Source organism: Cheilinus undulatus, linkage group 20 (assembly GCF_018320785.1).
Source record: "Cheilinus undulatus linkage group 20, ASM1832078v1, whole genome shotgun sequence".
Lineage (NCBI taxonomy): Eukaryota > Metazoa > Chordata > Actinopteri > Labriformes > Labridae > Cheilinus > Cheilinus undulatus.
The window spans coordinates 26,371,846-26,388,087 of NC_054884.1; the positions used below are offsets into that span (position 1 = coordinate 26,371,846).

Consider the following 16,242-nt stretch of genomic DNA (forward strand, 5'->3'; position numbering starts at 1 on the left):
ATCAGAAATGGGCAAATGATGGCCCACTTCCTCATTTTATGAGTCAATTTCAAATATCAAAAACGGTATACATGAGGAAAACAGGACAAAAACAGCCATGAAGTAATTCAACCTGAGATGTAAGTACAACATCATGTACAACTTAGAATGTAAAGTGGCAATATTACAGCCTAATCTTTGATTTTCTAGATCACCATGAGAAATTAGTGCATGCTATGGTTGAAACTGTTAATGTAAAACTCTTTTAGGTAAAGTCTCTTGAATGTAATTGAAAAAAAGACATTTCTATAAAATACACTTCAATAACAGGTAAATGCTAAGTTCATAACATTGAAAAGGCAGCCTCAGCATTGAGCTCATTAAATCAAGATTTTTTTGTTGTTGTCAGTAGTATAATAAATTCTAAGGAAAGCTGCATATTTGCCCCTAGTAATATATCATTATATGATGTTTTTATTCAGAGTATCTGACATTTTGTAACAAAGTGGCCCTTTACAGTGAGAGTGTGCTTCCTGGGGCCCTCTTGGTAACCAAACTACCCACCTCTGATCTCTGTGTTTCAACTTTGCCCACAGTCAATGATGGTGCTATGACCTGTCTTCTGTAACACACTGGGCCAAATATGAAGTGGGTTTACTCATCAACAGTCAAAGATGCACAACAGATTGCAAACATATAAAATGCAAAAAAGAAAAAAAGATTATGTTATAAAGATTTAACAAAGACAACAATCCCATAGTGGGTATAAAAGAAAGTTTCTATCACAACTCATTACACAATTTCATAGATACCTAAGACAATGATAAGATTTGGTTGTGTCCTAAAGTTTGTGATGATAGGATGTTGGCTTTTTTTACAAATATATTTTTGAGCTTTTATGCTGTTAGAGTGGAGGACAGTGAATAGAGTCAGAAACAGTGATGTAAGAGGGGGAGAGACATGCAGGAAAGGAGCCACAGGCTAGACTTGAACCAGTGCGACTACCCACAAGGCCTTCAACACCCCTTATAGGATGTTGGTTTTGAGCAAACCAGGGGCCTTTTATCAACAGGATGATATTATAGTCCCACACATTAAGATATTAATCACTTCAAATTGTATCCAACACTACTGTGTCAAAGATAACAAAATGGAAAACAATCTAAATTTTGGTTTGAGAAAATAAATCAAGCATTGGTAGCTATGTTCTCAAGATGGCAGAAACAATGTTAATATTTTGATCCATATTCTCATTGGTCAGTACTATACAATCTGTTTCATTTATACTGACCCAAGAAAGACAACATGATCCTGTACTTAAGCATGGATTGATTTTTGCTGTTAACTTCTGATATGTGATACTGTCCATATGGATATTAGGGATGCAGGATGTTGGATTTTTGCCGATATCTCATATGCCAATATTTATAAATCAATTTTAGCCAGTACTGATATTTAAATGTAGTTCGGACCTAAAACTTCAGTCCCTAATGCACACATTTTAAAGTTTGAGCAAATTTCAGTCTTTCAAACAGATTTAAAGCATAAGGATTAATGAATATAGAAAAAGACTTAGGCTGGCGTCGCCCTGTAGATCCAGCCTGAAAATCCACCAACCTATTTGTTCATACTTTCAATATTTACACAGTTGATATCGGCAAATTTTATTGCCAAGATATCGGCAGAAATGTTCCTATCTGCCGATATCAAAAATTCACTATCTGCTGTCGCAGATAGGCTGATAATATGGTTGATCCCAGCTGATTGATACAATCTCAATGGAAGCAACAGGAATGCTCCTAAGTTGGTCTAAAGTGTATTTTGTGCTCTTTTCTGGTGGTACAAGAGAAAAAAAGTATACAGAGGTCAAACTAATGGAACAACATGTCTGTGACTTCCACTAATTAGTATTTAGTTAGTGGCTCCTCCGCTCTGTTTTCCCTCAGTGCCTTCCTCTGTGGATATTGGGTGATATTCAGGTGTGTGGTCTCTCTAATGGCTGAGTATTACAGTTTACTTGCCAGCGATAAGCCAAGCAGAAGAATTTTAAGCCTTGCAAAAAGTAGTAAATTATCTGCAGTGTTTAGGCTGAGATCCAATTTCAAATTAATTGTGTTTTTACGGGGAAAAGAACTGGAGATTATGTTCATCCTTAAAATGTTTTCGAACACCAATTAAAATGCCTGCAGTTATTGATCTTGTTGATTTTATGTGCTGGAATTTGCATAATCTATTAAAAATGAATGATTCATGAGGTGCTCATTGCCAGAGATCAGGATTCTCGGTGAACTGAAAGACTTGAGAGATAGAAATCTTTTGTGTCCTCTGCTTATCCTATTAGGGCTGAAAAGTACCTGCAAAGCAGGCTCAAATAAGAAAGGGATTTAAGGCCATTGTGCACATCATCGAAATTCAGAGGCAAGAAGCCACTTCCATTAAAAGTGGTTCTTTCTCTCTCCCTCTCCTCCACATTAATGCTGTATTAGCTGCTAAATAGTCCCCCTTACCCCATAAAAACACCAAAGGGTTCCATGAATATGTGGAAAGGACAATTGCATATTGTGAAGTAATTTCTATTGTTGATATGGGAAGTAATTTCTTTGATGAATTCCCTTCGAGAGATGGATTTCATCTCAAGTGCTTCTTATTCTTGTTCATTCGAACTGCTTAAAATTCAAATAGTGTGAGCGGTGGGTGAATTTATGAATAGCAGAAGGAGGAGCTCAGAACTTTTTTTTGTATATTTTGAGAAATAAATGGAGAGATGGCTTTGATACGGCCAATTGTCCACTATTTCTATAGAGAGTTTCTGTATTTCCTGAAATTAGTCAGAGCCCACCTGTTTTCTCAGTGGTGCTCCAGACTTAAGAGGCAACTTCAAGCACTGAGTGGATTCCCATGAGCACTCAGTGGGAGTTTTACACATCTCCACTCAGTGACTGCATACTGAAGACTCTTTAAACATATTCCCTGCTGAGCCTGTTAATGGAGGCCTCCAAAGGCTCAAAGCCCAAGTGTCAATGACACTTCTCCTCCTAAAGCAGCTGCTTCTGAGCGCTCCTTTATCCCTTCCTCTTAAACTCTCTAAACAAAACCTCATCCAGCAAACACAAACTATCTTCTTTCTATTAGGCTGACTGAGAGCTCTACACTCAAAGTATCAAGACCTGCCGTTGTCCAGTGAGCAGCGAGCAAAGATCAGACAGCGAGCATGCCGTCAGTGATGTGTGGCCTCATGACAAACAGCTCAGCTGTCTCCCCACAGGGGGACACGCACGCTCAGGCTCTGAAATTAATGCTTATTTCGTCTTCACAAAAGCAAACTAACCTTTGAGCACACATTTGATAATGAATGACTTTCAGCCGGTGTTTGGGGAATTAAAGCAATTTGGCTCTCCAAACATTCTTTACTTAGTTGTAATTAATTAGGGTGCTGAGATTTTTTGGCTTGTGATAAATTGCCCCATTCTGCATATAGCCTAGAAAATGGAGGTCAAAGATTTTGTGGTTGTTGTTGTAGCAAACATGAAGGTGTCCCTGTCATGCTAAATTTAATACTCTTCTGTGAAAAAGAGTCATTCACAAATGACTTTGGTCCCGTGCCAAATAAAGAGAAGGTCACCCTGATTTTCTGTTTGTTTCTAAGAATCTGAAATGATGTGATTGCAAAACCTGAGAAGAACTTTCCTTGTAGTGTTATTGTGGGTTGATACAAAATAATAAATCCTGGAAGTTTTTGCAAAAAAAAAAGTGTTGCTTAAAAAGTCAACAGGAATAGTGCTTAAGCTGTTATTTGCTCTCAATTTGTATCATTTTGTCAAGTACTAGAAGATTCTGTATATTCTGCTTAGCAGCGGCTCTTATAATTCGACAGGCTTTTGTCTCAGCAAACCAAAAAATCTTTGAATTGATTTATGCGACAGTGAAGGAAAAAAAGAGGACGGGGGGAATAAATAACTTGAATTGCTGGCGTTCAATCTAAGAGGACTGTCAGAGAAAGCAGACAATATAAAGAAGGCCATCTTTTAATGAGAATCTGGACACACATCTCTGTTGAAAAAACAACAAAGGCTAGCAAGCAGCTAATGAGGCTATCATTGCTGTACAGAGAGTCCTCCAAACCGGCGCCTCTATGAAAGAGGCGCTTTAAAGTGGACATAAAGCAACAGTCACAGAGCTGCTGGCAGTCACTGCCAACTGTATCCTGGAATATACAACAACAGGTTTCAACAGAGCCTGCAGTTATTATTGACGCTCAACAAGTTAAGAAAAAGACTGTAATTGATGGCAAACACCCAGTATACATAGACAAATCTTCCTGTTTATAAAATGAGCAAAACAAATGTATTACTATACACTTTCACACATCTCTGATCATTTTATTTTTGTATGTTGTAGATCAAAATAAAAACATTTACTTTTACTAAAAAGATGTTTTTTACAGACCTACTTTAAAAAATCAAACTAAAAATGCAGAAATGTGGGTTTTATTGTGGCTTTCATGGTTGAAATTAAGATAAAGTCTTTACCAAGTCAATGCTGCTCAAGTTAAAATGCCTCAATTCATAGCACTTCATCCATACCAGGGCTGGTAATGATCAGGTATTGGCTAAAAATGACCAACCTTAACTTAGAGAGGAATCTCTGTCATGTTCTGATTTTATAAAATGATATAAAATGAAAGAATGTAAACATTTATGAACAGTTTCATTAAAATTAGACAAATGCTAATGGACTCTGATTCATGGGTAGCTTCTACCAAAGAAGTGATACATTCATACCGGGTCACCATTGATCGGTTTGAACAGTGTAACATACATACTCTTAATAAAAGGAAAAAATAGGCCAATTATGGCAATGCAGTGTCAGTGTTTTTTTTTTCTTTTGGGGGGGTGGGGTTATTTTTTTTCATCCCATGTTAGAATAATGGCACTTTCTTAGTAAAAATTGTATTTTTGTATTGCATTCTTGCCAGATTTTGCAAGACATAACACTTAATGTTTCATTAAGACTGTATTTTAAAGAAGGGATCTTGCTCATGTATTGGATTTAATTTTTTCAAGCAAGCTAATAAAGAGCTAACTGTTTATTTCTACAAAACATATATGAATGCTGTCACTGCAGCAATAATAATGACAAAAAAGATTGGCTCAGTCTTTGCAGAGACTGTTAGACAATAGTTAGCAATGCCCACACACACAAACACACACTCACACACACAATGGCCTCACCCCTGCTAGACCCCCCACCTGCAGTACTCCCCCAGCTCCCTTTGACTTATGTGCACTGGCTTGTGGCTAACTAATTCTTATTATAAATGAAAGGTCCGGCATGACCTCACTCCTCTCTGTAGAGCGCTTTAACTGCAGCCCGCCAGTCTCAGCAATTTAACCAAAAGACACATCTCACCAGGTCGGGTGCGACCCAGCCATCAGTGCTGAGATTCACTAAGAACAGAGAACAGTTGTTCAACATTACAGTCAGTCCTATGTTTTTAAATACATGATTTCTACTTTGTTTTTTGACTGCTACTTTGCAACTTAAAGAGACCTTTAAAATGAACAAAGGGGGAAAAAATGTTCCTTTCTTAAAGGAAAGAAGCACCATAACAATTGTAAGTGCATGAATGAAAAACCTCATATCAAAAAAGACACACAATGAAGAATAAAGCTTCTCAGGATGAGTATATTATGAGATAAAGAGCACTTTATGTCTTGAATGTCATGCACTGACCCCCCCCATACTTAATAATGCCACGGTTGCAAAAACTATTTTTGAATGTTTGTTTTATTTTCATTAGATGTTCTTTACTTCTCCTCTTGGCAATTTTGTAGCACATAGTTCTTATGTTAAAATATCACCAAACTACAAATACTGACAGGCCGTCATCATGTTGCAATATGATACTGAGAACAGTATTGGCATGAGAAAAGTACTTTGACTTGCTACCAGCAGTGCACTTATTACATAATGGCATTGGGATCCATGCATCCCCAGTTTAAATTAAGACAGTTTGATTATTTTTTTCAACATTCTTTGGTACTAGGGATGCACAATATTGGATGTTTGCCAATATCCTGTATGTCAACATCAACCCCATAAAGCCTGATACCTCAAATAATAGTCAGAAAATTCTCATTTTTTGGAACTGAGATGTCATTTAACCTTCTAACAAAATAAAAAAAGGAAAATTGCCATATTTCACACACACACACACACACACACACATACATACACACACACATATATGTGAGTATTTTTCTTTTTTTGCATTAAAATTTATACAAGAGTGATTTTTTTTTCATTTATCAGATTGTACACAAAAGGTTTTAAAGGAAATTATTGATCATGTTGATTAGACAGAGGTCTCACAAAATGCTTTATCAAATATGATACAATTGGGAGGATTAAAGGATTAAAGGATTAAAAAAGATGAATTATAGCCAATACCAATATCAATAGTTAAACATAGTTCAGGCCTAAAACTTCAGTCCTTAAAACACACAATTTAAAGTTTGAGGATGAACAAATTATCACATTTTAGACCCAAAAACACTTTAAAGTGTAATGAATGATGATGATTATAAAAAAAAAAATACTTCGGTTGACAGCTTTAAACTCCACTAACTTATTTGTGTATACGGCCAATATTTACAGTTGATATAGGCAGGTTTTAGCCAAAATATCGGTTGTAAATACTGGCAGAAAATTTCATATCTGCAGGTATTTTCTAAGCTAATATCTAACAATAATGATATTGTGTCAATAATATTGTGCATCCCTATATGGTAACTTAATCCATAACTATGTACCACATCCTACTGTTAGATCACTCACTGTGTTTTGTTCAAAAATCTTTCTCTTCCAAATAATCAGTGGTGCTGAAATCTTCATTTAGACACAGTGTCAGAAATGTACAGGAATTAATTTTTTATTATTAAAGAAACTCACTTCTGCTTTCTTGCTGAATCTTTTTTTTGTGTGAAAAAAAAAAAAACATCATAAAGTTGGTGGACCAACTATTTACTCAAATTTTATTGTTTTACTGCTTTCTGACAGTTGCAGTGTCAATTTGTGCATCTTTTTCACTGTTGCAACTTTTTGTATTTTGCTTCTTTTTAATCCAAATAACTGCCGTCATCCACACAACATTAACCTCTAACAAAGAGCCAGTAAAGGGCTGTCACAGCTCCCTTCACTCTTTCTACTCTTGCTCCTCCTCCCTGGCAGGCCCGAGTCCTGTGGACCTCCAGGTCTGCCTCCCTTCATACCCCACTCTCACCAGCCATCATACTCTCCAGCCTCCAATGGCCTCTGTGGCCCACAACACAGCCAGTTAGCCTGCCAGCTTTAAGTAGATGGTACTTCAGTCCCCACAGGGCCCGTTAGCTCAGCCTCAATTAACCAATAAGTTGCTTGTGATATTGCCCATGCATGAATTGTAAGTCAATATATAAATTGCTCATTGGCTTCAGCTTTCTGTATGCAAGCAGCTGCAAATCATCTGAACTCTAAAGGAAAAGTACAGTTGTAAGCTGTGGTCTGACTTGTATTATCAGTATTACACTTCATTTAAAAAAGTCTTTACAGATTATTCAGCTTATATCTGCATTATTTAAACAAATCAGAAGAGTTGGTAGAAAAAAATAAATTTCTGGTTTCAAAAAAATGACATCATATATAAATGCAATCTATTGGAAGCATAGATTTGTTTCTAATTTCAATCTAAATGAAAGTTGAGTTATAAAGTTAAAAACTCTTTCCAGACATTAAATGTACAAGGAGCATCACAACTGAGCAGCATTAAATAAAAACCAGGGTGTATGAATATTAGTCACATCACAAGAAAAAAATCATCTGTGTGGATGTTTAAGTAATCCTTTAGTATGAAAGATATTAAAAATCTAAAGTTTTTCACAGATAGAAGCCTTATTTTAAACACTTTCACTTCACGGGTCTCCACCAGGCTGTGAATTCCCTCTGTTTTCAATCATTTCAGCAAAAACTTTTTCTATACGTACTTCAGAGCGTTTCTGTGCCCCTGGACTTTGTTTGTAAAGCCGACAACACGGACAACAGTAGTTATGTGGCGTTATAGTGCGTTTCATCCTCTGATTCCTCATTAAAGCTCCATTCGGAGAGGATTTTCCCTTTCTGAGTCCAAGTGGCCCTCACAGCTGACAATATAACGGGGGCCTCTCTTACCCCGGCCCCTGTGCAGATTGGGGTTACGTGCCGTTGTCCAAACGTCCTCGTGGCCAGCGAGGACAGCCCAACCGTCGCTCTTAATTACAGGGCTGAATATCTGTAGAGTGACGCGGTGCAGAGGGGCCGGTGAGCACCGACTTTACAGCCACAGAAGAAGAAAAAGAAAGAGAGGGAGAAAGAGGTGCCCTATGGGTAAAGGCTGCCATATTTAGGCAGGTTTGAACTGTGTAATGAGGACGCATGTTCATGGGACCAGAGTTCAGTTCTCTGAAAGCAGCTGCTGTCTTGTTTTCAGTTCACTTGTTAGAAACTGAGGCTTTCTGTTGTTTGGTAGCAGGTTTAAAGGATCCTCTCTGAAACGCTGATCCAGCCAGGTTGAGCTGCTGAAAAGCTACAGTAAAACTCAAGACACCGTGCTGATTGACTTGTGGTGGTTGTGCTGGCACATGATTGTTAAATCTTTGTTTAACTCTAGTGGTGAAATGGATATATTGTGGTGGGTTTTGAAACTAAAGCAAGGAGGGAGAAACAGACAGAAAATAAAACAATAATTGTAAATACTGTATTCCTAGACAGGGTCTTGTTAGGGCTCGATGATAAATCAATTTTATTGATAAAGTGATTTTTGGATAATAAAGATTTTAAAAATTGACATTGACATTTTTTTTCTTAAACTTGACAACAGCCATGCCAAAAATGAACGCTTCTGCTGGAATCTTTAATTTTAGGTTTGTTTTTGTGACACTTGTAAAGAAATGATTCATTTTTTATCAATAACAGAGTCCTACCATCTTAAAGAATCAACTCTAAGACCTTTTCAGACCTTTTTAAGACCTGAGCTGAGAAAAATTAAATGGACAGAGGTGAATAATCTGGTTTAAATTTTCAAAGTGCCCTCTAAAATTTAAGACAACTCACTGGTAAAAATATGACTTTCTAAGACTTTTATGGCCCTAAATTTATAACACAGAGCACTTATTACGCTAATTTTTTTTATCCAACACTTTGACCTTAAAAAGAAAGTGCAGTCTATTTTTGTTAAATGTTATTGATAAAGTAAAATCAAACTTGAGTCTTTTTTCCATCTGTAGTTTTTAAGCAGAAAAAAAACAATTAAAATCATAAATTGGGTTTGGTGTGAAAAATCTGAGATTTTATTTTCAGACTTTTTGCCCAGGCCTAGTACTTGATATCCTTTTTTCAGTACATGTCAAACTGAATTGTTTCCACACTAAAGAAGGATACATGTGGTTATTTTTTAATTCAATCATTTATTGGCCAGTTTAAGTAGTCCAGGTTGGGAAGTTTGACCAGTTTACTTCATTTACACTTTTTTGTAGACTTTTTGCCATATAGCAAGCTAAATATTTATCAAACATAGGTATGGAAACCTATAATTCCAAAGAAATACCAACATTTTACTAAAAATGTGATATATAGATTTTACTTTGAAATGGTACAGCATAAATGTGTTTGTTCATGGTTGCATTTGTTCAATGAAAGGCAGAAGACATCCCTGTCTTGAATAGAATTGAAATATCAACTTATGACACTGAATCATAATCAAGTTTGTCATGTTTACTTTTTTAGATAGGCCCATTTAAAAGTCAGTTAATTGATTTATGGTATAAACAGAACAGTATACCAGGTCAATATGCCAGTGCATGTTGTTAAGGGTTGGATACCAGTGCCAAAACTATACTTTTCAAATGATGCCAGGGCCTAAACGGTGCCTAAATCAGTACTTTGAGAGAGAAAAAAAGTGTGTTGAAAACCAGCGGGAGAATAAAAGCTGTCTGGGTATTGTATATGAATTGCAGAAATATCTTTAAAAGATGCCAGTAGAAGATGGGATATAGTGTTGTATCAGTGGCTAACAGTCAAGTAAATATGTCAGTCAATTTGATTATTTCCTGGGTAGGAAAATGCAAGCAGAGCAGAGGCATAACTCCAGATGGCATTAAAAAAAGCTGTATTGTAGGTACTGGATGTGTTTGCACTGGTACAATGTTGGCACTTGATTACAGTGCTCATTCATACTGTTGTGTTACCAAACTATTTCGCAGTGATTGGGGGATTTTGAGCTAAAATGTACTACAGGAAAAGATAAATTATGAAAAAGAAATTTATTTTGATTTTATTACCTTTTCACTTTAGAATAGTCATCTTAAAGTTGGATTTTAATCCTGATCATCCAGTTTTTTTTTTTTTAGTTAAAAGGAAATATCTTTTAGAGATGTGCAGAGAGGCGCATCAGAGCCAGAAGGTGCTCATGAGTTTTTTTTGTTTTGTGTGTCTCTCTAGGTCGAGATATGGCCAACACAACCTTACCTGGGTATCCCCCTCACGTCCCACCCACAGGCCAGGGCAGCTATCCAACCTCCACGCTCGCTGGAATGGTTCCTGGTGAGTCACAAACAGCGTCACTGCCTCATATCATTGTTTGGGTCCATTCAACAAGTGTCAGATAAAGCAGGTGTAGGAGCTGTGAAAGCAAAGGGAAGAGACTTTAGTGCAAAATTACACAAAGAGACTGTAAATATTGGCCAGTGGAATATTAGGTACACATATTCTTATATTAGCACAGTGTGTATGAGTGGATAAGACAGGCTGAATAAGTGATCAGAGACAGTGGAGAGGACAGTCACGCTTTCTTCCCTCCTGCTTCTTATTGGCTCATTATCTCCCCGCGTGGCCGTTCATACTGGCCGTCGATAAACAGCACCAGCAGCCCTCCCCAGCCTCTCTGAGCTGTAGAGCATGTCCCCTTCCCCTCCTCTACTTAACCTGCAGTTCAGGTTCACAGCAAACAGTTAAGGGTCAAAAGGCAGAGGCATGGGAGCCCCGTAAATATTCAAATCTCTTGTCTCTCTGAGGAGGTCAGGACTGTGTTTCCCTGCCAAGAGTGGAGCAGGGATGCAGTTTTTGGTGCTTCTTCAGCTCCAGCATCACCACACACACTCACACACTATTTCACCTAAACCCAGCCGGCATTTCGCTTGAATGTGATTAAACAGCATGGCTGAGGAAACCAGTGGAGTGTATCCTGTGTTAGCATATCATTTACCAATCACACAACCCATCACAGGCCCTGGCTGCTCCTCTTTCCTCCTTTATGAAAGGGCCGCCATGACGTCTTTCATTACCACTTCAGCCAAGAGTGTTATATAACTGTTCTGTTTGTTTTTGTCTGTCGATCTTGACAAAAACCTCAAACATATTACATCCAAAATTGAAAATAAGGGCTAATATGCGCCGTTAAAGAAAGTCTTTTAAAAAATTGTATATGCATAAATCTTTAACCAAAAGCAGATCATTTGCAATGCAGGTAGTTGCAGTGTTTTTACCTATGTCCTGAAAACATCCAAGGTCATTTCAACTTTGTTAATGGTGTTATAAACATTTCAAAAAGTTTAATCTTTCACTTTTCAAATGCATTTGTCAGAGATAACTATGGCAATCTCCAAAAAGGAAACAGCATTTAAAACCTTAATTTTCTATTAACTTGTATAGAAAATTATAATGCTTTATAATTACATGACTGACTTTCAATCTAAATAAAATTTGGCACTTTATATACTAATTGTGGCTGTTTTTTTCTGTAAAAACTCTTTAAATTATGCAACTGTATATTTTTGACATACCTCTGCTAGCAGGTAATAGACAAAACAAAGGAGATATATAAGAGTACCAACAGTCAGTGCACTCCAGGTTTATCTTTGGATTCCATCTAATAAAACTGTTCAATCATGTTAGAGGAAAAGCATCAAGTCAAACATACTTTTACTTCCCATTTGTTCTTATGTGGCACACAGCAAAAGATGAGGGCCTTAATTCCATGGCTTGTGGTTTTGTGTTACAACCCATTCATCCTTTAACCAACACAACCACTAAGATTTAGAGACAGGCGCAAAACACTGTTAAAGCAAAGCCATTTCTCACCAGCTTCATATAAAATCTAGCCTTTATTGTCTCATAAAGGAAAGAAACGTGTTGAACCAACAGCAATGCTCACTGACATACTCCAAGTTACTTCCTCAGCAATGAAATCCTGATGTAGCAAACACCAAAGCCCAGACCCAAGGGGGGCTCACATCAGAGATGGTAAAAATCCCTCAAGAAGGGTTGCAGGATTTATTGCAGCATATCAAAAATGTATGCAGGAAGCTGTTTATTACCACTCTGTATTTATTAGAGCTCTTTGGAATATACTGAAGGAAGAAGAATGGGTAGATATCCATAAATGGGATAGGGAAAGCCGCCTTCAGTGTCACATCCTGTATTGTTCAGTGTTGCATAACTTAAGTGAAATGAAAAAGAAATAAATTACTTGCTTGACTGGTCGCACGACGATGACTATCATTTTCCCTCTCAAATTGCATCCTGTTTTGAATGACGAGAAATGACTGCATGTGAAGGGCTAATGGTTTGACACATTGAAATGCTAATTGATTTGTTGTTTTGTTTTGCAGGGAGTGAGTTTTCGGGGAACCCCTACAGTCATCCACAGTACACGACTTACAATGAAGCCTGGCGATTCAGCAACCCAGCATTACTAAGTGAGTGACAGAGTGAAACTTAATGAGAATCATTAAATGACCGTTAGCTAAGCCCCTCCTCCTACAGCTAATGTCCAACTGCAAACGTAGGCCCAGGAAGAACGGGCTTAATCCTGAAAGCTTTGGATCTGACACTGCTTTACTGCTTTAAGAGTGATATGCTGCCTTTCAACAGTTTGGGGCACCGTTTTTTTTTTTTTTTTTTTCAACTTTCAATATTAAAGAAATTAGAAATTATAGTGTAACATTAGCATGCCCTGCCTGTTTACAAGGGTTCTGTGATTAATTCAACCTCAGAAAGCATTTCTTAGGGGACCAACATCTGACTGAAAAACAAGACAACTAAGAAGAACTAAAATGAGGGTTATGAAAGATTAAAACTTTAACTGCAATGAATCTCAGATTTTCTAAAGTTAACCAGGATTGATCTCACCTATTAGTCACAACCTGAAATTTTACTGTTTTGCATTTAAACAGTTTTATTACATTTTGTATTTTTGCACTGTCTTAAACTAAAAGAGATTGACTTCTTCACTGGATACACATCTGCTTTTATTTTAAAGAAAATAAGAAACTTAGAGTTACATTGATGAAAAAAAGAAACTTGTCATAGATTGAATGAAAAGGAAACAAGGGAGCAATAAAAGGTGAATGTTTGAAAGCACAAGGTGCACATGGCTTTTAGACTTGGCCACTCATCTGTAAGTTGTTTTTTTAATATCATGAGACATTAAGGCACAGTGGTGGACTTATTCTACATCGCTGTGGCTGCAGGTAGACCTTGTAGTGGCTTAACCAAAGTGTTATGAAACATATGCTTATGTTTTATCACAGTTCTTTAATATTCAAAAAAATTAATGCACTTGTTATGGACCTTTATTAATCGAGATTAATGCTAATACTGACAGCTCTAATTGAACTAAAAGTGCCCCCCTTATAGAAATGTAAGAAAATAATTGAGTAGAGTTTGGATGAGTGAAGCAGATACCACAAAGAGGAAATGCACTAACTGTCAAGTCGGTGGGTCATTATTTAAGCACACTAAATGACATCAGATATGGCTGAGTTCTACAGCTGGCCCAAAAGGAAGCACATGATCAAAACTGACCACAAACTTGGCAAAACTACAACCTCTTTGATGGATATAAAAATTGAAGAAAAACTCTATAAATCATGCCACCTTAAATTTTGTTATTTTATACTTTTTTTACACTTCTAATGCCCTTCAATTTGCTTTTTTATCAGCTCTAAATGCCTTCTTGTGTTGGGCAATTAATCTTAATCAAGTTTAAATTCTTATTACTTTTTTTGTTTCCCATGATCACCAGAAGGAGATAATCGAGACTGAAAGATTACTGTGCTTCACTGGTTTTGTCCAAAGTATTATAAAGTTAAAGTGTTAAGGAAATGGAAAATCAGTGAGTAATCATACCTAATAATCAGTGGCGTAGTGCAGGGTATCTGGAGTGTACCCACTTATTTTTTAGTCTCAACAGAGTATACAAACTTCTAAAGATATAAATTTAGAGTATACCATCTGCTAACAATTGGGATCTCATTATCAACCAAAGTGATTGTGATTAAGAATTTTGCCATAATCAAGCAGCCCCACCTTTCAGACACCTTACTATAGAATATGAAATACTTGAAAAATAACTGTAGAAGGTCATAAGCTAGCATTTGAACCGCTAGCTAACCAGCTACATCATGTAAAATTTGTCAGCATTTATGTTCATTTTTGCCTGTAAAATTTCTTCAGGTTTTCTCAGGAAACATGACAAACTGTTTTGATTTGCCTCTGTTCAAAAGTCATGGTAAAAACATTCAAAGTTATGTTCATGATATGCTTTTTCTTCAAATGGTGAAAGTGTCTAAATTAGTAGCTGGGCAAAAAGAAGAGGACACAGGAAACGGTCCATTCATTAATAATTAACATTTCTGTAAGGATACACCTTTACCAGTATCGGTGCTGATACAAAGCCCAAGTACTTGAGCTCAAACCCATAAAACATTGCCGATAATACACTCAAAATCAGTTTATAGCATGATGTTTGCCTCTTCTTGTTTGAGTAGACAAAGTTGGAGTTATGTCTGGAGTTTGGTGATATTATAACATAAATGAGGATGATTAAAGTGGAGCTGACTGCAAACTATGCTCTGATAAATTGTGTAATAATAAGTCAAACTTTCAAAGTAATTGTAAGAATTGCAATGGTATTATCAATTGTTCTCACTGGTACTAAGTATTAATGAAGATCCAAATATTAGTACCTGTACATGGTCTGAAAAGAATGGTACTGGTGCATCCATACATTTCAGCAACCTTTGTTAAACCTTTTAAGTTTGAAACTTGTGGTAATGATAAAGCTTTGGGTAAATGACAGTAAATAATTCATTTGTTGTTGTTTCAAATGGTTCGTTCTTCTGTTAACTTTCAGGTTCCCCTTATTATTATAGTGCCGCATCGAGAGGCTCCGCCCCTCCCACTGCTGCCACTGCCTATGACCGTCACTAGTTACCATGGAAACCAAATCAACCTGCAGGACCATGGCCTTAGCCTCCATATTGCCCCGGTGTGAGCGGCATGGTCCACTGGACACTGAGCAACTACGCGTAACATGTTCTCAGCTCTCACAGTGAGACACTTACAGATTTTTTTGGGGACTCTGGACGACTCCTCTCTCTCTCCTTGAAGCTTTTTTGGACACTCCAAGCCAAAAAAAAGATCTACAAGACAGCACCAGAGACTCTGAAAGGCTGTACACACGTGATCTCAACTGTGGCTGGTTTAATAATAAAAAAGACTGAAAACAACAATATCAGAATTTATTTTCCCCCCCGTAGCAGTGTCACACTTTCATCCCATCTTGGATCAATACTGTACATTCCTTTTCTCGACGGCTCTCAGCAGGGGCGCCGTCCAGAGCTTAAAAATGTAGCAACAGCCTTTTTTTCCTTATACCATTCGCCTCCTTCTCGATTCAGATGGCAGCGCAATGAGATCAGAGGAGATTAGCGGCAGCACATGCAGGCTAACATAACATTTTTTATCCATCTGAACAGACACCGACCAAAACATCCAGCATGACTTAAATCGATCGCTTTTGATGCCATGAGAAGATTAGGACATGTTCTCTGTGATACACAATCAAGATGTAAAAATGAAATGAAATTAATAAAGAAACATCTGTTGGAAAAATAAAGAGGAGCCATGAAAATATATCACCATGGCTTCCTATTTGCAAGATTTCAAGAAACTAGTAAATATATTCTTAAAATAATTTTTTATTTCATTTTTATAATTCGTAACCTTCAGACTGCTTGGCTAGTGTTTGACTATTTCTTATTTGTCAAGATACAAGAAGTCATCAGGCTGTGTTATTTTGTTATTTTTGCACTATTTTGGAGGTTTGCAACACTGGAGCGTTATTATGCAGAAAATGATGATTCATATTTCGCTTTATTTCATGAATCTTTACGTTTAATGAGTCTTTGT

The 16,242-nt window shown here is 36.9% G+C and overlaps 1 protein-coding gene across 1 annotated transcript in view; it reads left to right on the forward strand.

Annotated features, from left to right (window-relative positions):
* The window catches only part of pax2b (paired box 2b), a 40,010-nt gene extending 24,749 nt beyond the window's left edge, over positions 1-15,261 (forward strand). Inside the window, exons 8-10 of the mRNA XM_041815825.1 lie at positions 10,492-10,593; positions 12,660-12,746; positions 15,185-15,261. Coding sequence (XP_041671759.1) covers positions 10,492-10,593; positions 12,660-12,746; positions 15,185-15,261 — 266 coding nt within the window. The remainder of the gene's footprint in view (positions 1-10,491; positions 10,594-12,659; positions 12,747-15,184) is intronic.
* Positions 15,262-16,242: the final 981 nt, after the last annotated feature.